General features: G+C 48.4%; 2 protein-coding genes across 2 annotated transcripts in view; one reads left to right on the top strand and one right to left on the bottom strand.

Moving 5' to 3' along the window:
- The window catches only part of ENO4 (enolase 4), a 28969-nt gene extending 3871 nt beyond the window's left edge, over nucleotides 1–25098 (bottom strand). Inside the window, exons 1-11 of the mRNA XM_056120328.1 lie at nucleotides 24934–25098; nucleotides 21409–21537; nucleotides 20231–20421; nucleotides 18019–18152; nucleotides 15676–15845; nucleotides 15455–15586; nucleotides 13572–13622; nucleotides 9243–9299; nucleotides 5831–5998; nucleotides 3212–3337; nucleotides 1348–1543 (exon numbers count right to left, since the gene is read on the bottom strand). Of these exons, the coding sequence (XP_055976303.1) occupies nucleotides 1348–1543; nucleotides 3212–3337; nucleotides 5831–5998; nucleotides 9243–9299; nucleotides 13572–13622; nucleotides 15455–15586; nucleotides 15676–15845; nucleotides 18019–18152; nucleotides 20231–20421; nucleotides 21409–21537; nucleotides 24934–25098 (1519 nt within the window). The remainder of the gene's footprint in view (nucleotides 1–1347; nucleotides 1544–3211; nucleotides 3338–5830; nucleotides 5999–9242; nucleotides 9300–13571; nucleotides 13623–15454; nucleotides 15587–15675; nucleotides 15846–18018; nucleotides 18153–20230; nucleotides 20422–21408; nucleotides 21538–24933) is intronic.
- Nucleotides 24963–25359, top strand: part of HSPA12A (heat shock protein family A (Hsp70) member 12A) — a 129284-nt gene continuing 128887 nt past the window's right edge. The window contains exon 1 of the mRNA XM_056120678.1: nucleotides 24963–25099. The gene's annotated coding sequence lies outside the window, so the exon portion shown is untranslated. The remainder of the gene's footprint in view (nucleotides 25100–25359) is intronic.

Below are 25359 nucleotides of genomic sequence, written 5' to 3'. Positions count from 1 at the left end.
AGTGCATCTTCGAGACAAAATGTACTTTAAATATAGGGGTATCAGATGGGGAGGGGATAATGCCTACCTGAATGGTTTAAAGATTTTACTTTAAAGGAATCTGTCATGCTGAATGCTTACTACAAGAGCAGTGATGGTATTTTATCAGTCATTTGAGGATCCCAAAGCCCTTTGGAATCCGCCAGAGTCCACAAAGAGTGGAAGCCACAGCTCTTCCTGTAGTGACAGTTTTTTGAGAGGCGAGAGCCGGAACAGCTTTGAGTGAATGACAATGATTTCAAAGCAGCAGATTTGGGAGGAAAGGCCAGGGCTAGAACTACAGGTGAATGATTAGCAAGAGACTAGAGCAATCTGCAGGCCAAGGGGCTCCAGGGACCCCTTCCCATCCTCCTGCACCCAGCTTAGCCTCTGACTGCTAGTCTGAGTCCCGTGTGAGCGCAGAGACTAGCCTCATGCCTCCTTTCCCAGACCCACTCCCGCTCTTCCTGTTTCAGCCATTGTGTATTGTGAAGAAGATGCCCTGAGCTCACAGGAGTGTACTGTCTAGTGTGGAATAGCAGACCTGAAGTAATCATATGGGTATTTGTGGTCATCCCCCCAAAGGGAGAATATAATCTGCTATGGGGAGGGCTCAGGCGAACTAGGGAGGGGTGCAGAAGGCAGGGATAAAAAGGCAAAATGATCCAAAAAAAGGGAAGAAGCCAAGAAACTTCTTGGATCAAAGAATGGCATGTTCTAAGACCTCATGGTGGGAAAGAGAAACTTCTAGAGGGGTTAAACCAGTGTTTTGGGGGGGCTGGAGAGGGAGAGTACAATGGGTAGAGCACATGCCTTGCACCAGGAACGATCCCAGAGTGCTGCCCAACACACAAATCAGACATTTATGTGTCCTAGAAACCAACAAATAAAACCAGTGTGGGCCCAGGAGGTAACGAGGTCCTCTGATGCCGAAGGGGATGGGTCCTTGTCTCACCTCGGGCAGCCCCTCTGGAGGCCAGTGCTTCTGGACTGGGGCTGGGTCTGGCCTCTTGTGAGTGACCCAGGAAGCCCTGGTGCCGTCCATAGCACCACCCCCACAGAAGGTTGGGCAGCTTTCTTTTCAAATTTATTCCTGGCTTCTGGTCTAACCAAGTCTTTTTTTTTTGGGGGGGGGGGGCGGTCACACCCGGCGATGCACAGGGGTTACTCCTCGCTCTGCACTCAGGAATTACTCCTGGTGGTACTCAGGAGACCATATGGGATGCTGGGAATTGAATCTGGGTAGGCTGCCTGCAAGGCAAATGCCCTACCTGCTGTGCTGTCACTCCAGCCCCCTAATCAAGTCTTTCTGACCCATGTTGTACTCACTGTCCGCAAGATTAGTAACTGTCACCAGGTCTGACATGGTCGTTTGGTTTGTGTGTCTGATGATCAACCCACTGGACTTGGGGTTGCTAATGGTTTCGTCCTCCAGAAGCTTAGCGATGCTTTTGGACTCAGCTCCTGCAATGATGTGACACCTGGAACCAAGAGCGTTATAGATGCTCTCCCACTGCTCGGAGTCCTGGGTGAATATGTAAGAAACCATCATTGTACAACATTACACACAATCGCTAACCAACAGCACTCACCAAGTACGCAAAGCTGCACCCGTTTATGAGACACACACAACAGTTTTCTTTTGCAGCTGTGGCTGAATAGGGCCCATACCACAGCGATACAAATGGATGAACTCCGTGGAACAGAAACTTAATTCCATCTCAGCTTAAAGATCTAGTGGGTCAATGGCTGCTCACTCTCCATGCTGACCCACAATCATTCAAACCCAGGCTTTATTCAAATGTGCCTCCGTTATATGATCCATAAGGCTGGTAACAATTGGTCAGAAGATTTTACTAACCCCCTCCAGCCCACCCTTCCCCCCCCCCCACACACACACCTCCCACGCTGGAAAGTGGACACTTTAAATAAATGCACAGGAACTATTTTTTTTTGGCTTTTTTTTTTTTTTGCAGGAGATCACCCTGGAAAGGCTCAAGGCTTACTTCTGGCTCTGAACTACTCTTGGTGGTGCTTGGGGAATCATATGGGATGCTTGGGATCAAACCCTGGATAGGGAATGTGCAAGGCAAATGCCCTGCCCACTATACTATAGCTCCAGCCCTACCCACAGGAACTCTCAGTCCTCACTCTCAACGCCTTTTGTTTTTATCAGTGAGGCCACAAAATGAAATGAACTCTCTGAAAAAAAAAAAAAAAAGAAGTCTTAAACCTTTGCACCAGATTTCAGCCTATCTCTTTAGAAAGGATCATCAACCATGAGGACTGGAAAGCTAGCACAGGGGTTAAAGTGCTTTACTTGCACACAACTGACCCCGATTTAACCCCCAGCATTACATGGTTTCCCTGGAACCACCTGGAGTGATCCTTGAGCACAGAGCCACAAGTGACCCCTGAGCATTGGCCGACACAGCCAAAATAACAATCAAGTAAAACCAGCTGTAGTCAGCGCCTGTCTTCTTGAATACCAGAAGACAGATTGACAGGCTGGAGAACCCACTCTCAGCAACCTCCCTATGTGCTGGGAAAGATGGAACTGGGGCGCCATGACTCCAAGGAGGAGCCCAGATTTAAAGAGGTGAGTCACCCCAAAGAGGTGACTCAATGTGTCTAGCGGATCTCACATTCATAAATTCAACAATGTAAATTCGGAGTTTAAAGTAGCTTAGGAAGTGAGGGTTCTGGTACATATAAACAACCCTTGTCAGATGCTTTCACTGGAATAGATTAAAAAAAAAACAACTCAGTATCTTGGACCATTTTGAAAATGGGGCTTTGTTGCTTTTATGCATATGCAGTAACCAGATTTAGATAAAAAAAAATCGTTTGGCCTAGCTGAAGTCCTGTTTCCGTGAGCACTTGAAAATGATCTGTGATTAACCTATTGAGGCACCAGCTCGCACAGCGGGCTTTGCTTCCATCAGCTTGTAAATATGCAGGTTCTCCTGAAGTGCTGGGGAATAGTGTGGTTCGCTGCATAGTGTGGCGCGCTCCCATACAATTGTGTTCCTGCTATTCATTCGCTTAGTAAGTGCCTTTGCTCATAAATGCCCAAATAAAGCAACTCAGGCCCAGCCGAAATGACAACACATTTTACATGACAGATCCCGAAGTATGAGGTTTTTCCTTCTGTGTTTTATTATCAGATTCAAGGTAAATCCTGTTACGTTACCTCCTTCCTGAATGGATCAATTAAGGCGATAATGGAGGGGAACTTGTTGATCAGATCCACGTAGAGGTCCACCATCTCAGCCATGTTTTTGTAGATTCCCATCATCACCTCATACTTTCCTTTACTCTGAAATGTGTAAGGAAAATATTAAAGGATAGGTGTGAGTTCCTCAAACATTAGACATCATTCCTGTTCTGGCGAACATTCTTTCCAGGCCCCATTCCCATGAAAACGTGCAGTTTATTGGTGGGGGATATTGGGTTATCAGTTGTCTCTTTGAAATGCTATATATTTCTTTCTTTTCTTCCCTTTCCTTTCCTCCCTTGCTTCTGTGAGGCCCGAGGCACCCACACTTGGCTGTGATGCTCAGTGGAGATTGCACACATGGCTGAGTGCACGGAAGGTCACATACTTCATTGTGACACCAGGGATCCCAAACAACAGAGCCATCCGCTGGGTGGTTCTCAGGCTTGTGGGGTGGTGCCAGGGATTGAACTCGATGTCTCATGCTTGTGAGGCAAGTGCTGTACCACTGAGCTATCCCTGCCCCCCACCCCAGGGTTCTTCCTACACTGACTTTCTAGGAAGACTCCTGCACCCAAAGACTGGTTCAGAACAGAAGGGGAACACTTACCTTCTTGGATTTACAGTGCTGAGCTGTGACACTTGAGAGGGCTGACAGTAACTTCAGTTCATGAACTGAAAAGGGGAGTGAGGCCGCCCTGCCTGGGCAGACACCATCTGTCCACTCACGGTGAACAGAGCCCGTTGACTGAATGTCCTACAGTTTGGAAGTAGGACTAGGCTTTGGGGATACTAACAACCAATATGAAATAAAAAGAGATTTATGTGTAGGCATTTCTTTCCCCGTATGATTTCTAGTAGTAAAAAATATTATCTTGAAAGTAGGAGGGACAATACTATTGTTAGTTAAGGCTACTGCCTTTCATGCTGATGACCCCGGCTCCATCCATGGCACCACAAGAGTCCCCTGAGCACTTTTCAGGAGTGACTTCTTAACACTGGACCAGACATAGCCTCTGAGCATCCCCAATCACAGTCATTAAGTATAGAAATGAACAGGGCCAACATATCTATTATAATCTCAACAAAACAGCACCTTGACTCCCAGATGTGGCTCAGGAGTGATTTCTAGGATACTTGGCACAGTGTGTGTGTGTGTGTGTGTGTGTGTGTGTGTGTGTGTAGGAGGATAGAAGGTAACAGGTAGGAGAATAGGTCAGAATGACTCTCATTTGCTGGGCTGCTGCTGTTTCTACAAACAGAATGGATTCCACTGGCATGAACAGATCCCTAAGGAGTCCACACTTGAAAGAATTTTGCACCTTTTTTCCATATTACAAAGCAGCAAGAACTTTCAGTTGCTCTAATGCTAAACTGTAAAATCTTGTCAGTGAAGAATGCTAATGACTTTGGACCAACACCACTGTTGAGAATTTTCTGATACCAAGCGAATACAATTTACTGAATATAAGCAATATTAGTATTAGCAACCTGTATATTCATAGCTTTCAGTGTAGGATGCTGATGAAAACAAGCAATTATTTTTCTTAGTGGTAGGCGAAGAGACCAACCATTACATAAAAAAAGAGGAAATGACATTCAACATTTCTTTATGTGTTTAAGTTTAGCAGAGTACAAGAACTTCCAGAAAGTAGTTGATTCTTAGGATTCTCATATAGTGTTCAACTTTTCCTTTGACGTTCCAAATGAAAATGGAATTCCATTTGGTCACGTCCTCTGGGTTGGGTGTGAATTACCGAGACACCATCATCACCAGAGAACACACGGCATACTTTAGGAGATATGGATGCAGGCCATGTGTGTTTGAAAATGGGAAATATGAGTCTATGTAAGAGAAATGTTCCAATCGCTTCCCTAATGTGCCAATTTCCCAAGTTTAAAGGTTAATTGCTGGTATAGTACTCTGAGGAAGCAAGGGCTGCAACATTTTTTAAATAAATCTGTTTCCCCTTCTTTCTTGTTAAAAATTACTCCCTCTGGGTCCCCAGATGAAGTCTCATTGCTAACACTCTCTCTAACCCTGGTGCTGGATAGCACTGCCCGGGATTTAATTGGATAAAAGCACACTCCCCATAAAATTCAATAACATGGAATTGTTTTTTTTTTAAATTTAAAAAGTGAGTCACAGCAGAAACTCTAAGAACCATGCATCTAGGAGGCTTATCAAGTCACCCTCACAACTAATCCACTTTCCACGCTTGACAAATTCAGCTTTTACCAACCAAATGATTGTTTGTACTCAGCCAAACACACCAGTCTGTTAAATTACTCTTCAGTAGCTCTCATGATTGCAATGTAAGCAATCCATTTTTGTCATTTTTTTACCACAAAATTTCTCTATAGAATTATTATGATATTTTCTACTATTCGTTCTTTTGAAATTATATGAGTCTGTGCTAACTGGGTCATGAGCTAACTTGGCTTTCTCATATCCACTTCTATCTGGACCCCTCCTGGAACACTCATTTCAGAACTGGGATTGTTTGGAAAATACCGAGAGGAGCTCTCCTCTAGAATTCCAACTTTAAAAGAAGGGCGCCTCGAACGAACCGCGCGTCGGCAAAGGCGACTTACACAGTCCATGAGCTCCTGAGCGGCGCAGTTGATGGCAAGGTGCAGGTTGGTTCCCAGTTCCAACCCCAGGTTGGTGCAGATGCCTTGGATGAGTTGCAGAGGCTGCTCCAGCGTGTCAAAGCCCATGGTTAGACAGCCCAGGTGGGAAATCCTGCTGGAGAGGGAGGGCTACAAGAGCCAAAGCAAATGGTGCAGATGAAGAGAGCTCACTCGGGGGCTGTCTCTCTCCAGACACAGTTATCCAGTAGAGAGAGCCCACTTGGGGCCCATCTCTCTCCAGACACAGCTCTCCAGTAAAGAGAGCTCACTCGGGGCTGGGGAGACTGCACAGGCTGGCTTGTCTCTCCCCAGACACAGCTCTCCAGGGTGAGGGCCTCTTCACGCCGCTTCCAGGGCCAGCTGGTCACTGTGTGTTCTCTGAGCAGAGGTTTACCCCTGTCAGGGAGGCACCTGCTCACCAGGTGTTCGGGTTTGACAGGGAACACCAGTTTCTTTCTTGTCTCTGCCAATGCCCATGGACTCGTCTGAGCCAGGACCACCAGGGCCCTGTCTGAGCCCCCTCCTTCCTCCTAACTCCATCCATCTCCCATGTGAGCTGCCCCACTGGGTTCCTTCTTCCTTTAGAATAAAATGTTTAGGATATAATTTGCATATATAACCCTCCTTTGGGGAAGGATTTATTTTAAAAATGATTCAAGTGTTAACTGGTGTAGGACACTGGGGATGGATGGCAGAGGTAGACTGGGAGGTCCAAGGTCCCCAGGCCCCTATGCCTTGCTCGCCAGGTCAGCCTTAGCATAACTGGCTGCAGTGCTGACTTGAGGGGTGTAGCTCGGGGGTAAAGAGCATGCCTTGCATGTATAAGGTCCTGGGTTCAATCCCTGGGGTCAAAAAATAAATAAATAAATAAAACGGTTACTCTGCAATTGGAATTTGAAGCAATAATTATGAAGTGTCAATAATTATGAAGTGTCCTATATGAATAACCTTTTTTCTTATGTTGTCAGTGATAGCACTGGTTAACTGTGAGAATCACCTCAGTTTTTTTCTTTTTGGGTCACACCCGCAATGCGCAGGGTACCCTGGTGGTGCTCAGGAAACCATATGGGATACTGGGACTTGAACCCGGGTCGGCCTCATGCAAGGCAAGCGCCCCACCTGCTGTGCTATTGCTCCAGCCCCAAGAATCATCCCATTTTTTAAGGATCAGTTCCTTGATTCAGCAAACCCACAGTCGAGGAGAATTCTGTATATTCACCGAGGAATTTTATTGTAGTCTCCTGAGCTGATTAAAACACTTAATTGGTGCTTACTAAATGCCAGGTACTATTTGAAGTGAATAGAATCTCCTTACACCATCCCACAATGAAGAAATTTATTACCCTTATTTTAGAAAGAGTTAAGTAACATGAAACTGACTGGGGAGGGGGAATGGAGTTTGGGTCATACACGGCAATGCTCGGGCCTTACTCCTGGCTCTGAGCTTGGGACTCACTGTGGCAGTGCTCCGGGAGAACATATGTGGTGCCGGGGATCGAACTGGAGGCAGGCGTTTATGAGGCAAGTGGCTTAACACTTAACCCTTAACTCTGGTGCCTTTGGAGTAAGTTTTACTCCAGAGAGAGTAGCTGTAGCACCATATTGCTAATGCCAGGATGACGGCCTGTTCAGAATCTAGCATTGAAGCGCTTGTCTGCAGGTCCGTGACACTCCTGGGGGGGAACGGGGGGGGGGGGGGGAGAGAGGAGGAGAGGGGGCGGGGAGGAGAGAACAGGAAGTAGGAGTGGAAGGGGCAGCAGCAATAGTAGTAAAAGCAAAGCTGATCACAAGAGCTGGTGTTGGTGTAAGGTTCTTGGGATGCCTGTGGCCACCCGCTGGACTGAAGGAAAGCACGGAGACGCACAGCTTGTTCCCCACTCCCAGTGCCCCTTGGAAGGCCTAACGCTGGGGGACTGTGCTTATTCCAACACGCGCGACTGCCTCCAGTCATTCACGTAATTCTCCTCTCTGGATTTTCAGGAGGAATATTTCACTTTTACCACATTCTTTTGATCTTAGCCAAAAGGCCGAGAAGCGATATGCCAAACACAGTAACAACAAGTCTCACAATGGAGACGTTACTGGGCCCGCTTGAGCAAATCGATGAACAACAGTGCTACCACATTCTCACCTTCCTTTCCCAGTCCCTCCTGCTGAGATGTCCAGGGAGGGCTGGGGGTGGCCTGTTGGGAGCCGCGGGGACTGCACCTGTGACCAAGCGGGCCCGTGCTCCCTTTGCCTCATCTCCAGAGTTCTTCGTGGGGTTCCTAACTGTAGTCCGAAGGTTCTGATATGAGTGCGAAACTGATGCCATGACAGGCTGCAGCTAACATTAAGTCTCAACTAGGTCTCAGTTTCTGTTTCTCTGAAGCAGAACTTGCAGTTTCTGGAAAACTCCCAGTTGAGTAATTTGCCTAGATAACGGAATGGGCAGTTGGGTCTGGCCAGTCGTGAGGGGTCACTGTACCCTCCTTAGAAACTGTTACTAAGGAAACTATTGTCAAATTGCTGACCACTGTTGTAATAAGGCCAATGCTAAAAACAGACCAGTAATATAAATTGCTTAACTCTGAACCCTATATAAACTGCTTGTGATTTGGAGTCGGGGTCCTTGTCAAGACTCCACTGTGTTGGAGACTTAGGCCCTAGCTTGAGTGAGTAATAATGTTCCTTTGCTTTTGCATTACGCTGTGTGGACTCGGTCTCTCTGCAACTGGAGATCTGAGACTCGGGCACAATACTGACATTAGATAGGTTTGGAACAAGTGCCCAGGGCCCTATGTTTCATGATCATGTCAGTGAGAAGCCTCAGCAGAAGCAGAGACTTTCCAGTTTGGCTTAAAGTGGCCGTTTCTAGCCAGGGTTGAGCGAGGCCTGACTGTCGTCGGGGTACCACTGTGCCCAGAGGCGCTGACTGGTCAAGCTCAGCTGCTCCTAACCCAGTGTGGTGAGTTTCTGTGGGAAAACTGCCCATCTCTGAGCTCCTGCGGCAGCATGTCGGGAACTGGGGTGTCTGCTCTGGGGCCAGGTGAGAGAAAGGACCATCTTTCCGTGCCGACACCCCACTCCCTTGCAAAGAATCAAAACCTAACGTGTCCGCTCTGCCTTCAGTTGGTTATGGGGACCCTTCAGCCTCCCGAGTAATTCCCCTCCAGGGTTCCTGTGTAATCCTATTACCGATGCCCAGACAACTGCCAGGCAGCCTGCGCCACGGAGGGCCGGGGCAGCACAGAGGCTTTCGGCAGGGGTCCTGGCTTCTGTGCTCTGGCCAGACCCCTGCACTATACTACAGTGCTGGCCCTGCAGGGGGGTCAGACAGGGAGAGAGGGAGAAAGTGCCCTAGGGAGGGCCGGGAACAAATACAGGTCCTCACCTGACCTCGTTTTCCTCCATCATGCCCTTTTTTGGTCTCTGTCTTTGGAGAAGGCAGCTGTGAACAGAAGACAAGAACATCATTTGAGATGTTTCAGACCTGCCTGGCCACAAACAGCTTCAAGTCCTCTGGGCTGTTCCCTGCTCTGAAGTCTAGCCAGTCACATGAAGTCAAGTTATCTGGCAGGTCTCTCTCTCTCTCTCTCTCTCTCTCTCTCTCTCTCTCTCTCCCTCACCCTTTCCCTTTCTTCCTCTCTCTCACACACATACTCACATTCTCACACTCTCACACTCATTTTCTCACACACACGCATTCTCTTAGTCACTCATTCCCGCCATCACAGTCTGACACACATTCTCACACTTTCACACATTCACACACACTCATTCTCTCACACTGACACTCATTCTCACACGCACATTCTCACTCACGCTCTCACACTCATACACTGTCCATGCCTGCTGCCTGCAGCCTTCATAAGCCTAAACTATTTCCCAGATTCAGGCCTGCGTTTCCTGCATTCCCCGACCCCAGCCTGTGGTCTCACGGAAGGCATGGAGTGAGCATTTCCGTCCTGCTCAGAGACTAACCACCCCTGCCAGCATGGCCTGCCCACCGTGCCCCCTGAGCCCTTCAGCAATAACATGCAGGTGGACTTCACTTCCATAGGTGTGTGATGTGTGTTCTATTGGGACTGAGTCTGGACGCCTCCTTCTACAGGTCAGACTTGGCATTCACTAAGACCTGAACACCCATTAGATCTTGTGGCTCAGGTGTGTGTGTGTGTGTGTGTGTGTGTGTGTGTGTGTGTGTGTCTGTGTGTGCGTGTGTGTGTGTGTGATGTCAACTGGAAGTCAAAAGCAAAGGGACCTTATCAAAGTTTGGCAGGAGTGACAGCACACGAAGCAGGGCCCTCGCCTTGTATAGGGAGCATACGTGTGCCCGTCAGTGTCAGGAGGGTTCACGGGTTCATAGGCAATTCCTGCCCCTGTTCTGTGTCCCCTGTGCCAGGTAGGGGAGAAGCTGTGTGAACAAGACAGTGCCCCGCAGTCATCTGGGAGGCGCTGCCGTGAGAAGGAGGCATGGCAAACAGGGGTGTGCAGCCCTCTGGGAAAAGAGCAGTAGAGGCGTAGCCCAAAGCCAGGAGCAGGTCTTCCTAAAGGAGCCTGAGGGAGAAGCCAGCTGCTGGCAGCCACAGCACGTCAGGGGTCCCTGGCACACTGCTGAATGATGCTCACTGGAGGCCCATGGGGCCCCTCCCTTAAAGCTGCAATGCCCCCTCCCTTTACCCCTCATAAATTTCCCCTGGGCAAAGCCATGGGAAGCCAGACTGAGAACCACTAGGACAGAACAGACAGTAACAACAAGTCTCATGATGGAGACGTTACTGAACCCGCTCGAGCAAATCGATGGGTATATTTGTATAAATAAATACCACTTGTGGTTAGAGCGATAGTATAGCGGGGAGGGCATTTGCCTTGCACGCGATTGACCCGGGTTCGATTCCCAGCATTCCATATGGTTCCCCGAGCACCACCAGGAGTAATTTCTGTGTGCAGAGCCAGGAGTAACCCCTGAGCATCGCCAGGTGTGACCCAAAAAGGAAAAAAAAGATAAATACCACTTGTGACCAGAGCAATAGTACAGCGGGGAGTGCATTTGCCTTGCATGTGACTGACCCGGGTATGATCCCTGGCATCCCATATGATCCCCCAAGCACCGCCAGGCACCGCCAGGAGTGACTCCTGAGTGCAGAGCCAGGAGTAATCCCTGAGCATTGGGTGTGACCCAAAAGGAAAAAAAAAGACAAATACCACTTAACTAGTGGTCACTTCTAGCCCCCCTCCCCGACCCAGCCTCTAACACAGTGGGGTGCAATCCCACATGGTGATCACACAATGTGAGGGAGATGTGAAAAAGAATTGGCTAAAATAAAAGGTTTCTTTATAACACAACCACCAACAATGAGTCCAAAGGCAACCTTGTCACGAGCCCAGTGAGGTAGCGCCCACCCCCAAGCACAGTGGTGCTAGTGTGGTCACCAGTGGAAGTAGGGAGCAGAGGTGATGGGGGCTGTCTGGTTGGGAGGTCATGTGCTCTACCAGTAGTTGACTTTTCATAAGAACCTTCTAGAGTCGCTTGTAGAGTTGAGAAAATCCTTGGAAACTTGCGAAAGTCAGGTAGTGACAGGAGAAAGCCCCAGTATCCAGCTGTCTCTGGCTGCTGGGAAACAGCACCCTGGGGTCACATGCTGTGCCCTGTCCCCACTGGTCATATGCACTATCCAGATGAGGGACTGGAGTCAGAGAGGTTTGTCACTGGCCCACGGGCCGGCTGGTGGTAGGTCCCAAGCAAGGAGCAAGGCTAAGCCTGAGCAAGGCCGGACAGGCTGGTTGCCCCCAGAGAACTGGGCCTCCTCTAAAGAGTCCCCCCAAAAGCAGCTCCCGGTTGCTGCTCACAGACACTGAGTAACAGGAAGGCTAGGGTCCCTCGCTTCCTGCCTGTGGGGTCAGGGGGAGCGGCTGCCCACGGCCGGGCACCCCTGTGGAGAGAACACTGGGGCCAAGAGCCTCTGGTCACACCTACTAACGCAGCATGGTCCCCACTGGCTCCTGCCCGGGTCCAGAACAAGGCAGGGGGTAGAGACATCAACCTTGATGATGTCTGCTGTTGTGACTTCTTCCTTTCAACATGCGTACCGCCCCAGGGGGGGACAGAGTGAAGCGCATTTGGAAATTCTCTTGTCACATCACTGTGGCGTTTCTGTGAATTTAACTTTATTTCCCAACAAAACTAGATCCTTCTCAGAGAGCCCCAGCGCCAAAGACTGGGCCCACTTGTGGTCTCAGACTCGCCACTGGAGGGGAAAGCCAGTAGTACCACACGCCTCTCTCCCTGCTCTGGGGCCTTCCCCAGAGGGGAAGAGCCCAGCACTGGGTCTGTGTCTCAGCCAACGTGAACACCAAATTGCCCTCAGATCCCAGTAGCCCATATCTTTCTTCATCAAAAGACAGGATCTGGGCCTGGAGCCAGCTGCCTCAAAAATCAAAATACAATCAGTAAGAACCCTTAGAAACTGCATCCAAAGGCAGCTGGGCTAGAGAAGGGACCACTAAGTAAATTATGGACCAAACATGATGGCCACTTAGTACCTGTATTGCAAACCATAAAACCCCAAAGGAGAGAGAGAGTAAAAGAGAATATGCCTGCCACAGAGGCTGGGGAGGGGGGAGGAGAAGGGAATGGTGGGAGGGATACTGGGAACATTGGTGGTAGAGAATGGGCACTGGTGGAGGGATGGGTACTCGATCACTGTATGACTGAAATGTAATCACAAAAGTTTGTATGTCTGTAACCGTATCTCATGGTGATTCATTTAAAAAAGTCATTAAAAAAAAGTCATACATTGATCGAGTACCCATCTTTATATAATACCCATATATATATGTATATATACATATATACAAGCGGCCAACATGGCCGACCCGAGTTCGATTCCTCCGCCCCTCTCAGAGAGCCCGGCAAGCTACCGAGAATATTGGATATGCCAGACACAGTAACAATAAAGTCTCCAATGGAGACGTTACTGGGCCCGCTCGAGCAAATCGACGATCAATGGGAGGGTCTTTACCTTTACCTTACATATATGTATATGTATATACATATATCACTATCACTATCCTCCCATTGTTCATCAATTTGCTAGAGCGGGCCCAGTAACACTGTGAAACTTGTTACTGTGTTTGGCATGTCGAATACGTCACGGGGAGCTTGCCAGGCTTTGCCGTGGGCGAGATACTCTTGGTAGCTTGCCGGGCAATTGAACTTGGGTCGGCCATGTTGGCTGCATGCAAAGCAAATGCCCTACCCGCTGTGCTATCACTCCAGTCCATATACATACATACATATGTATATATATAATATATATGTATATAAAGAAACTGCATCCATAGCAAATGGATGCCTCTCTGAGCTTTGGCCCTAACGAAAACCCCTAGAGGAAGCCCCATTTTTTAAAATAACAGTGCAGGCCATGGGGATGGCTCGTGACAAAAGCACCTGCCTTGTAAGCTTAAGGCTGGTGAGGCAGCAAGTCGGACCCCCAGTTCCAGCCCACATGAGCTGAGTGTTACCCATTGACTCTGCTGGTTGGGATCCCCTGGACACCGGAAGCAAGTGTGCACAAACCCTGGTCATGGAACAACAATGGAAAGGGAAGGGGAACAGAAAACGGAAGCAGAATAGTGTCACTCTATTGTGAAAGTAAGTTAGACACAAGACGTTCAAAAGGACCCACCATGAGGTCCCTAACAGGCTCTCATTACATACCATTTCATTTCTGTTAATGTATTTCTGAATTTCCAGAAGCATCGCCACACCCTGTAAGTAGAATAAACATCTTCCACAATTGCAGTTGAGAAACATTAGACAGAAAGACAGACCCGTGTGCGATTTCAAAGGGGTTTCTGCATTCGTAAGGGCCCAGACAATGTCCCGGCTGGTGGATAAAAATCAGATGATGAACTGTTTATGTTTTGGTGGCGGTCAGTGAAAGGCTCTTCTTGCTCCATTTCCTTTCTTTATCATTCAAGAACTAACTGCTTCAGTAGATTGGGTCAAGTTCAAGTTCATTCGCTTTCACTCTCTCTGACCACCCTTCTTGTTACAGATCCCAAGGGATCCTCAATCTACAGTGTGAAACCGTGTGAATCCACTACCACTAACCACTAAGTGGAAAGGGGTCTCTAGGGGCCATGGGATCGGTACAGGCAGGTGGGTGAGCGTATGTCCACTGGGTTCCTCATCACAGGGAAGACCCTGGCACCCAGAGGACCCGACAGATGGTGAGTTGGGTAGGAATGCTCTCCTGGCTGGTAAACTGCAAAGCCATGACTATTCTCTTTGAAAAAGAATTGACCAGGGCCGGAGAGATATCACAGCAGGTAGGGCATTTGTCTTGCATGCAGCCGACCTTGGTTCAATCCCTGGTACCCAATAGGCTCCCTCAAACTCTGCCAGGAGTGATTCCTGAGCACAGAGTCAGAAGTAAGCACTGAGCACTGCTGGGTATGGTCTAAAACACAAAAGGGGAAAAAAAGAAACTTTAAAAGAAACGATTTTCATTTGCTTAGGTAAACAATCACTCCAGGGCTGAAGAGATGATATGGAGATTGTGCCCATGCCTGGCATGCTGCTGACCCCTGGCTCAGTCCCTAGAGCCACTTGGGCCCCACACAGTACCCGAAAGGTAGCCCTAAAGGCCCCGAGCACAGCCGGGGATGCCCTGGTGGAAGCTGGCACCTCAGGGTGTGGGACTTACCACGTCCTCAGGATCCCCACCTTGAACCCGGGAAGTATCCCAGACCCTCTGGGCACCGTTTGGGAGTCCCCACCCCAACCCAAAATTCTTTTGGAGGTGGATGGAGTGTCCTGCAACTTTTCTGAAAACCTATGTCATGGAACATAGTCATCAGAGAACACATACATCTTGACTCACTGGAATTCCCATCAGGTGGAAGAACCAGAGGGGCTGTGGAAGACCCACACCCACCCCCTGCACACCCCGGAGTGGTACAGAGCTGTGACTTAGGCCTCCTCCATTCCATGTCCCACAAACACGCATGAGTGGTCTCTCAGGCCGGGCTATCTGCTCGGCCCTGGCTTTCTCATCTGGGAATAGGTTAGCAGGAAAGTGTCAGTTTCCTCTTATTTCCACTGGAGTACACAGCCCCACCCATGAAGGGCCCTTAACTCCCCCCCTCCCCCACCAGGAACTGCCACCCCACTCCTTCTATGCAGCAAAGCTACTCAGATGCCTTGTGTCAGGCAGGAGGAGACTCAGAAATCCGTCCTCTGATCACCCCCCCCTCCCAAACCTCCATGTGACTTCTTTCTTTCCATGACTCCTGATTTTCTAAAATATTTTTTCTCACCATATTTCATTCCTTTACCCTTAGTATCTTAAACCTGGGGGGACCTACACTAAAAGCTCACTGAGGAAGGAGTCTTTTTTTTCTTTAAGGCCCTCTGAGAGGCCCAGAGAGACAGCATAGGGAGTTAAGGCATTGCAGATTCAATTCCTGGTACCACCCAATCCCCTGAGTACTGCTAATATTGGTCACTCCTGAGTTCAGTCAGGAATGGCTTCTGAGGACTGCCCCAGGTACAGCCCCAGCCCCCTCTCTCCCTCCCCCCCCCAAAAATTCAGGTACTTGTTTAGTTGATAATCCAGGTTGGGGGATACAAATCACTTCTTTCATCAGATTCAGCTTCCCAGGTGAGGACTTGCCACAGCTGAGCAGAGTGACCATCAGCAAAGGCACAGTGAGCTTGGTTGGTGGTTCCTGGATGGGCAGGTCCCGGGGAAAGAGCACTGGGTCATTTGTACTGAGGTGTCCCTCGGGCCCAGGCACAGGGCAGAACAGGATCTCACCTCAGTGTGCTTCAGCGCTGCGATGCTCAAGTACAGAGGCTTGTGGGCCAGCACTGCGCTGGCTTTGGCGATGGCCAGGGACACGGCCCCGATGGCCAGGCTCCCGCAGAGCACAGGCTCGGCAGGCTCTGCGGGGATCACAGGCTTCTCTACCTGCACTTCCTTCTTCCCTGGGGGAGGTGGAAATACAGACCAAGGAGTCCATCTCCCCTGCCCCAATTCAGAGCAGCAGTTCCCATGCTCTGCTTATGCGTGTGGAAAAGGAAGGATGCAGAGTGAAGTGGAGAAGCCACCCAGCCCCAAATCCCAAGGAGATGCAGTTATTTGTAGTTTGAGTCCAAGAATTACTCTCTCAATTCCAACAACTCCTGATCTTTGCATCTCCGAGGAATGTCATCAGCACTAAACATCAGCACCAACAATCCCAGGAGGTGCTCAGTGCTGTTCTGCATCCGTGTGCAAGAAAAGCGCAGCTGTAGAGATTTAAGGGCTTTTCCAGTATTAACAGAAAGTGAACAGAGAGCGAACTGGAGAAGTCTCAGAATTCCAAGCTCTTTCATTTGCAGCTTCCATCATCCTATGCAACTTTCCGCTGAGCATCCTTTATATGTATGTCTATCAAACGGTTATCTGTGCCAGACTTTACTTTCCTCACTATCTCCCAATCGATTAGAAATGCCTTCCAGATCCAACCCTGCATTCAAAATCCTTAACATCTTTTACTCTCATTGTCTTCGAATAAGTCCCATGTGCTTCCTTCCCTCTCCCTTCTCCTTCCTTCCTTTTCCTCCTTCCCTACAGCTAGTCACCTATAACAAGAAGGTAAGAGAGTGCAGAAAGATACTCAAGATGTGTTCACACCCAGCACATCATACATGTTTGGCAGAATACTATCCTCCACTTCTCTTTCCTGAATTCCAGGTTCTGTTTTTCAAAAGCACCTACCAAATTAAGACCCCTTATAGAAGGCCACCTTCGATTCTTTAGTGCCTTCTCCCTTTTTTCTGAGACATCAGCTTAATAATACCTTTGCTTGGGCAACTCTTACCCTTTTAGCATCTGAATCTAAGAGCTAAAACAGGCAAGTAGTTCAACATAATCTACATGCCTCCCTGAGTTGCACTGGAACTGTTTTTTTCCTATTCAGTGGTGTCCACACTGGGCATTGAGCTCGCTCATGAATGATGTTATACAAATAACATGCACTGTTACATGGGGGCAGGAACACACAGCACAGTTTCTTAGCACTCATTTCAATAGTAGCTCCAGAAACAACATGCTTGAGAGAAGCTGAGGTTAGCAATATACTGGAAAGCCATGATAACATTTTTATTTTTTGGCTTTTTGGGTCACACCCGACAATGCTCAAGGGTTACTCCTGGCTCCGGAATTACTCCTGTGGTGCTTGGGGGACCGTATGGGATGCTGGGGCTCAAACCCGGATCAGCCGCTTGCAAGGCAAATGCCCTCCCTGCTGTACTATGACTCCGGCCCCAGCCATGATAACTTTCCCACCCCCAATACTTGTTTAAAATTTTTTTACTGAAACACCATGAGATGCCATGATAACTTTAAGGCTGGGATGATTTAGATTATTTAATTTGAGATAACAAAGTTTTCCAAAGAACATTTTGTATTGTTCCATGACATAGGTCTGAGATGAAGTTTGCTATTCATACCAAGGGACATCATTAAAATATGAGTGGCTCTTGGGTAAGCACATGGAGAATTGGAGGTACATGCCACCCACCTTTTCCCTCTCTCAGCCCTGCCACTTCATTCACCAAGTGCTTACCCTTGGAGGGAGGACTTTTTGTTGTGGCTTTGGTTTTCGGCCACACCTAGCAATATTTAGGGGTTACTTCTGGCTCTGCACTCAGGAATCACTCCTGGTGGACTCAGGAGACCATGAGGTGCCAGGAATTAAACCTGGGCCTGAAAGGCAAAGGCCCTACCCACTGTACTAGCTCTGTGGCCCCCTGAGGGAGGAATATGTTTATCTGGCAAATAGAATCAGAGGGTGCGATAGGGGTAAATCCCTCCCTGTCAAACCCGGTAGCTTCAAACATGAAGTGTGCTGAAAGATATATTGTTCTTGGTGGCAGCCCATCCTGCATCTGAGCAAAGCACGCAGTAAACCTGAGTTCAGTCCTGGCATCCCATATAGTTCTGAGCCCCACCAGGAGTAACTCCTGAGTGCAGAACCAGGAGTTACCTATGAGCACCACTGAGTGTGGCCCCACACCAAAACAAACAAAGAGTTTCTAGTTTGGAAAGGCAGCCACTCTCCCACCCTTCTTCCTCAGGGATCTGTCACTAAGGGTCTTCAAGTGAGCCACCCACCTGCCTTCTGCCCTTTCTTTCTGGCTGCTGGTGGAGGAGAGGGTGATGTAGCTGAAGGGACGGGCATAGCTGATATCTTCTTTTCCAATTCTTTCTTCTCCTTTTCTTCTTGCACTTTTTCTTCAAAGAAAGTCCTTCATGGCAAGACAGTGGCAAGAAATTACAATGGAATGATTTAGGGATGTCACTTGCATTGCAGTCATGTTTCAGTGCTGGCCCAACTGCAGTCCACATATTAACACTCTTTCAGCTATTTAAGAACAACCAGCTTCAATGTCCAAGGTCCCCCCAAATAATGATGCTGCTATAAGTTTGTGTTTAAGAATTGAAATTGCTTTTGGTCTGGAAAGAAACTCAGATGCTCTATTATTTTAATTGTTTGAGCACTGTATTTGTAAAGTAAAATTAGAAGCTATAAGCTGATTAAAGGTTACTGAATTTTTCCTTTGAATAACTGTGAGAAGTAGAAAAATTTAAGAAAAGATGCTGAAATGCAACATTTTGGTCAGACTTCCTTTTTTCCCATCATTTGGTAGAAAATAGTCAGGGGTCTTAAATGGTTAAAGAAATGTGGGAGCTCCACTTAGATACAGTGACATAAATTTTTGGCCCCAGAGAATGAGAAGAGGCCAAAAATATTCCATAGGCGAAAGTGAAGCAATTAAATAACAAAGCCATGGAGTCCAGTTTGTACTAGACCCTCTAATAATCCAATATGGGGGTAGGGTACCAGAAAGAGAGGGAGAAACACTGACTTCAAATGAGATTTCTATACTCAGCTAAACTGTCAACTGTGGTGGCAAAGTGTTGATGTTTCTAAGCATCTTAGAACTCAAAAACTTGGATGTATCACAATCCCCTTATCATCCCCTTTGTTTTAAAGAATATAACCCAGCAAACCAAGAAAGATGGAGATCTGGGATCCAGAAGTAGGAAGGCCTCTCTTAAATGGAGAGACCCTATGGCATCTCTATAGCAGACCCAGAGAAACACCAGGAGGCTTGGCTGGGAAATCTCCAGGAAAAAAAGTATGTCATAGAAAAGGATGCAGGACTGAGATCACGGGAGAGCAACTAAAGAAGTGACAACAGCAGATCAAACAAAGATAAGAAAAATTTTTAAAAAGAAGTGGAGTCATATTTAGAGCTTAACCCACTCCAATCTATCTCCCCAAAGCATTTTTATTAAAAATAAAGATTCTATCTAATTCTAAGCCAGAAAAAATGTGATCCTCCACACGATTAAGCATACAATGAGGTTTAAGGAAAGAGAATCCAGTGGACCTTTGTTTGACCGAGAGGGTCATGGCCTTAGACCTGCACAAAAGGGAGGTGATGCCAAGCTGGGTGTGGGAAGACACGGGTAGGGATGGCAGCGCAGACACAATTTGGTCATAAGATGTTAGAGCCAATTATAGGCAAGGCACAATAGCCTTGGCTGTGTCTAAATAGAAAAGAACCACCCCCTTTCACCCCTACCCCACCCCTCCCACTGTCACCACCAGAAGGACGGGAGGAACTCAACGGTGACATAGGATGTGATGAACAAAGGCAAAGGTGATCACCAGGATTCTCAGCCCTTAGTGGAAGAAACTTCTATTTGTAGTTTTTGGGTTTCACCCAGCTATACTCACTCCTGATAGGGCTCAGGGCTCAGGCACGGTTGTGATTGAATCTGGGTCAGCCTTGAACAAAGCCAGCACCTTACTCCCTAGTATTATCTCTTTCTCCCTGGCTCCTTGGTAGAAATGGTTTTTGTTTTTTGGGGTTTTTTTTTTTTTTTTTTTTTTTTGCTATATGGGTCACACCTGGCGATGCACTGGGCTTACTCCTGGCTCATGCACTCAGGAATTACTCTTGGCGGTGCTTGGGGGACCATATGGGATGCTGGGAATCCAACCCGGGTCGGCCTCGTGCAAGGCAAACATCCTACCCGCTGTGCTATCATTCCAGCCCTGGTAGAAATGTTTTCATTGAATTCTAGATAAACTCTATGAAAAGAGGTCACACGGCATTATGTCACCTCTCTCAGCCGGATTCTGACATCAGAGTTTGATAAACATCATGCTAAGTGTTGCTACGTTAACACATGTGGTATGCGGACTCCCAGCTGTACGTAGCCTGAGAGCCCCTCACACCCGTCCCGTCTTATGGGCAGGTCAGCTGCCCAGAGTCTCTTCACATGGAGTCTCTGATCAAAGCTGTGGGGCTACCTGAGCAGCTGGTCCACCTCGGCCTGGTTGCAGGGTCTCTGGCCCTGGAGCTGCTCTGAAAGCTCTTCGTTGATCCACCGCAGGGCTGTGCTCACCTCCTCGGACCGCTCCATCTCCTCCACTTCCAGCAGCTCGGACAGGGCGTTCTCGTGCACTTGAAAATGTGTGGAGATCGCCGCAGAACAAATGTTCTGAAAATAATACAAGCCTGTTCCACATTTTCCCCTCCTCTGGCAGAAAACAGGAACCTGAATTAAGCTGGCTTTTAATGTGCATGATATTTTATCACCAATTTCAAAGGGAAAATGAGAATCTATAATTTCCTTTGAGATCTTTTTATAGTTGTTGAGACACGATAGAATTCAACTTCAAGGAACGTGGAAAATTATTACCTTGAGAAAATACCCTTATAAAAAAACCCTTCCCCTGAACTTGTTTTTATCACTCCTTCTCCAGAAAAGTTAAAAGGGTACACTTTCATCCTAATTAGGCCCCTCCTAGAGACTGGCGCAAAATGATTTCTAACAAATACGTAGCTGTGAAAAGAAATGATTTTTTAAAAAATCATTCAAATGAATTTTTCTCTTATATTTAGCACCCTACACAACTACATAAATCTCTATACATACTCTGTGAATATATAAACCTATCTAGATTTATGGAACTCACATTAATGTCAGTTTTAAAACCATTCTCACTCAGTTAATTTCTCTAAAGATCTTGCCCCATCTTTAGTATGAGAGCTCAGTACCAAAGTAATGCTTACATAGAATGGTTCCACTTTGGTGGAGTATATGATTCATGGAGGGCTGGAGCGATAGCACAGCGGGTAGGGCGTTCGCCTTACAAGCGGCCAACATGGCCGACCCGAGTTCGATTCCTCCGCCCCTCTCGGAGAGCCCGGCAAGCTACCGAGAGTATTCGATATGCCAGACACAGTAACAACAAAGTCTCCAATGGAGACGTTACTGGGCCCGCTCGAGCAAATCGACGATCAACGGGAGGGCCTTTACTTTACTTTTACTTTATGATTCATGGATATGATACACTGTATGTGTGCATGCATATTTCATAAGCACTGAACTATAAAATATTCAATTTTCCACCATTTGGACAAGAAGTGCTAATAAATACAGTGGAGCCAGGACACAGAAGAACATGCTCCAACTGCTTCTTACCTTGGGGAAATTCCGAACGGTGCAGAAGATTTCCACTTGTAGGGTTGGAAAGCCCAATCCATCTAGTACATTCTTCCCCACTACCTTGCAGATGGTGGGAGGTATTGCCAATTCAGACATGCAGTTTGCCTTCAACATGCCAATACACATATGTGAAAAAAATAAACCACATCAAAATCACAATGTCACATCTCATTCATTTTTAAAATATCATGTGCATTTTTGCACTTTTCACTGAATCAAGAGTCATCCATACAAACTTTCCTTTTGGAGGTTTGGATTGAGCCTGATACACAGTCTAGGACACGAGGCTATCTATTTTATTTGAACTCTCAGCAGGAAGTTCCACTGATTTTCTCAGGATAGTTTCTGAGCAGGCCTTTCTAGCCAACCCCATTTTCCTACCCTATCCTATCACAGACTCTAGTGTTACCTGACCTGAGAACACTGCCATACATTCAAATTTAAGATACCTTACAAGAGCCCAGGTGTATACATCCCCAGAAGACAACTTCTATTTTAATAGTGAAGATTTTGTTAGAGGCTGCATTTCACTTACTGTCTGTTTGGGCATAGAACTAATGTGTTCAAAGAAGATTAGAAGAGCCTGATGCAGAGCCTGATGAGCTGGCCTTGGAATTGTCCCAAAAATGAGGCTGAGGAACTGGGTTCAGTGCCTGAGTAGAAAGATCAGAGATGCTGTTTCTATTTTTTTTTTTAGAGAAGTGGGGGCTCAAGAAAGGAGGAAGAAGGGCCTCTGTGCCCACTTGGCTACCAGCAAGCACTGGGCTCTGTGCTTGCTTAGCAGACCAGGCCTCTGATCTTTCAGCAGAACACAAATGCTTCAATGTACATAGCAGGCAACTGAATCCCCAAGAGTGACAAACCAGCACAGAGGTAACTGCCCAGCAGAACAGATAGGCAAGCCAGTTTCCAAGCCGTCCAGGCACTTTAAGGATGGAGCACTATCTCCGAAAAAGCCCCTAAATGAATTTGGACAGAATCAAGGAGAGAAAAGGATTGGCCTTTGATTTTTGTTGTGTTACAGTGAGTTGGATTCCAACTTGCTTGAGGACCCTATAAGAAATCGCCCATTGTGATACTAACAGAAGAAGAAAGGGAACTTAGAATTCAGTGCTTTGGATGTTACTTTGGTAGAGTAACTATGTCTTGCTTATCACTGTATCACGTAACAGTGTCTGCTATAAGCAGGAATCCATGCATTAAATCTTGTAAAATTGATATCAGATGCTCCTCCGGGTATTTATATGATGTCATTAAATTCTCAAAACATGATGATTTCTAGAGGGGTGGGGGGGTGCAGACAAGATGGGTGAAGGGAGGCAAAAGGCACAAGGTACAAATTTTCAGTTCCAGGAAAAGTCCTGAAGGCCTTTTTCAGTTGGGGGCCAAAGATGAAGGAATCAGCGTCTTGTTACATTCCAAACCTTTCCCATCCCCAAATTCCTCCTTCATGCGAGAAGAGCACAGGAGATACGGTACTGAAACAAAACACTGCAGGATGTATAGAATTTCATTAGGCAGAAAAGGGAGAAGTTGAGGGTAGATACTTACTGCAGAGGAAAGAGGAAAAGCATGGGGGGAGGGAAGGAGGGAATTCCAGGCTCTTGGTACCAGCCAGTGGGCTGCTATTACCACCTACGAGCCCCCTGGGAGCAACATCTGGGAGGGTGTCAGGAGGCCACAGGAGGTTCTGAGCAAGAGAGTGATGAACAGACTTAAGTCTTAAGAACTTTGTTTTGGGACCAGAAGCGACAACAAAACAGATTGACAGCATGTTTTGCATGAAGGAGGCTCCAGTTCTATCTCCAGAACTGCATGGCCCCCTAAGCACTATCAGGAATTACCCCTGACTGCTGCCAAGAGTAGCCCCAAGTACCGCCAGGTGTGGTCCTCAAATAAAAATAAAATAAGAACCTCGTTTTGGCAACACAACTCAGGATGAACTAAGGAGGAGGCAAGAATGCTAACTAGAACAAGGACTCAGAAAATTAAAAGGAGGTTTGGGTGCCTTTTGGTCAAGGCATGTTTTGAACATCCTTAAAGTCCAGGTCAGAACCTTCCCACTTACTGCAGCGATGGCCAATAGCACAGGGCAGAATTCTAACTATGGTAGAACTGCAGTGATTCCTCCTGGGCTTAGCACTGAGTCACAGGCCATCTGGCAGCCCAAAGGACTCAGAGGAAAGTCACAGTGATGAACGAGTCCATTTTCTAGCCTTAAGATTTGTCCCATGGAGCTGAAGTCTCAGCCAGGTGTCCCTACCCAAGGAGGAAGTCAAAGGAGTTAACTTCTTTCTTGAAAAAATCTTCAAGATTTTTCCCCAGCAGGAGCCAGTGGAAAGAAAAAAGGATTTAGAATCCCAAACAAACAACAATCCTGTGTTCCCTAAGTCTCACCCTGCCAGGCACTCTGTCAGACCTCTTCCCTTCCATCACTTTGTCTCTCATGTAAATGTCCCTCATCTACATTTATGGGATCAGTTTTATCAGTGAAACAGGAACACTCATGTCTGTTTCACAGTACTCCTAAGGAGTTATTAAGAGAACATAATAAGCACGTGACACACGGAACTCGGTAGACTCCGCGAAAAACGCATCTTCGTACATCTTCATCCTACATCCGCAACATGGTACTTCATCAGGTCCATCCACCTACTCTGCTGTGCCTCCCCGCACAGAGCAAACTGCTTCCAGTTCCAACCCGAAGAAGGTGGGGTCCATTGCCTAGTGGGTCTGGAGCTGGAGGTGAGACTAACGTCGCCCGGGTTTCTACTGCTCAGTGTTTAAGGCTCAGGGATGTGCCTTTGCACGAGGCTCAGGGACTAGAAGAGGGACTTTTTTTTTTGCTGCCTGAGGGGTCCTCCCTGCCTTCTCCCCTAGGAGGGCGAGTGGAGATGAGGTGTGAACACTGACAGATGAATCCCGGGGCGTCTCTGGGCAGGAGCTGGACGGCTGGGGATGTGCATCCAGGTGGAGAGAAGGGCATGCCAAGGACAGGGAGCTTGCAACTGGCGGAAAAACTTGGAAGCAGCGGGATCGGGCCGGGTATCAGGTCTCGGAACAGGCTGGGGGCCAAATTCTACCAAAACGCCAAGATGCGCGTTCCCCCAGTGGACCGAGAGCGGCCCGCAGAAGCGAGGCTGAGCTCCGCGGTGTCACAGCCCGTTGGTTTCCGCGGTGGCAAGGCCAACTGCCAGGTCGCGATCATCATCATCAGCAGCAGCAGGGTCGCTACCAATCCGCCGCCGACAGCCCCCTTTCCTCTGGGCTCTCCCGGCTCCATTCCTTCCAGGGCCGCCTCTGCGTGCCACCTCTGCACCCCGATTGCTCCCTCACCCCCTCCATCCTCTCCACACACACCCCCACACCCCAAAAGCCCGACCCCCAGCCGCGGCGGCGCGCGTGCGCGTCTCTACGGCGCAGGCGCACGGCGCTGCCGCAGCGCAGGGTTGGGGTGGGGGGGGGAGAGGGGCTGGAGGGACGCGGGTCCCGGGTGCCTACCAGGTGCCCGTAGACGTCGGCGGGCTGCAGGTAGAAGGTGGCGTTGAGCAGCTCCTCCAGCCGGCGCGGGACCTGGTTCTCCTGGTAGTAGCGCATCGCCTGCCGCCGGAGCTTCTGCAGCTCCCTGGCGCTCCCGGAGCCGCGGCCACCGCCGTCATCCCCCATGGTAGGAGAGCCCTGGCGACCGCGGGGCTTGGCCAGGGGTGGGGGGACCACTCCGGCGTCCTGCCCGTCGCTAGGCGACGCGACGCGCGCTCGGCCGCAGTTCTCGCGAGGCTTCCAGAAGGCCTCGGTGCTCCTGGCCCGCGCCCCTTCCCCTCCCGGACCCTTCCCGAGTCACGGTCCCCGCCGCCGGGGACCCCCTCGCCGAGCCTTGACTAGTCCTTCCCCCGCCTCGCAGTCATTGCTTCCCCCGGCCCCTCCCCA

This window comes from Sorex fumeus, unplaced genomic scaffold (genome assembly GCF_029834395.1).
Source record: "Sorex fumeus unplaced genomic scaffold, SorFum_2.1 ptg000043l, whole genome shotgun sequence".
Classification (NCBI taxonomy): Eukaryota; Metazoa; Chordata; class Mammalia; order Eulipotyphla; family Soricidae; genus Sorex; species Sorex fumeus.
This window is presented reverse-complemented; position numbering and strand designations above follow the sequence as displayed.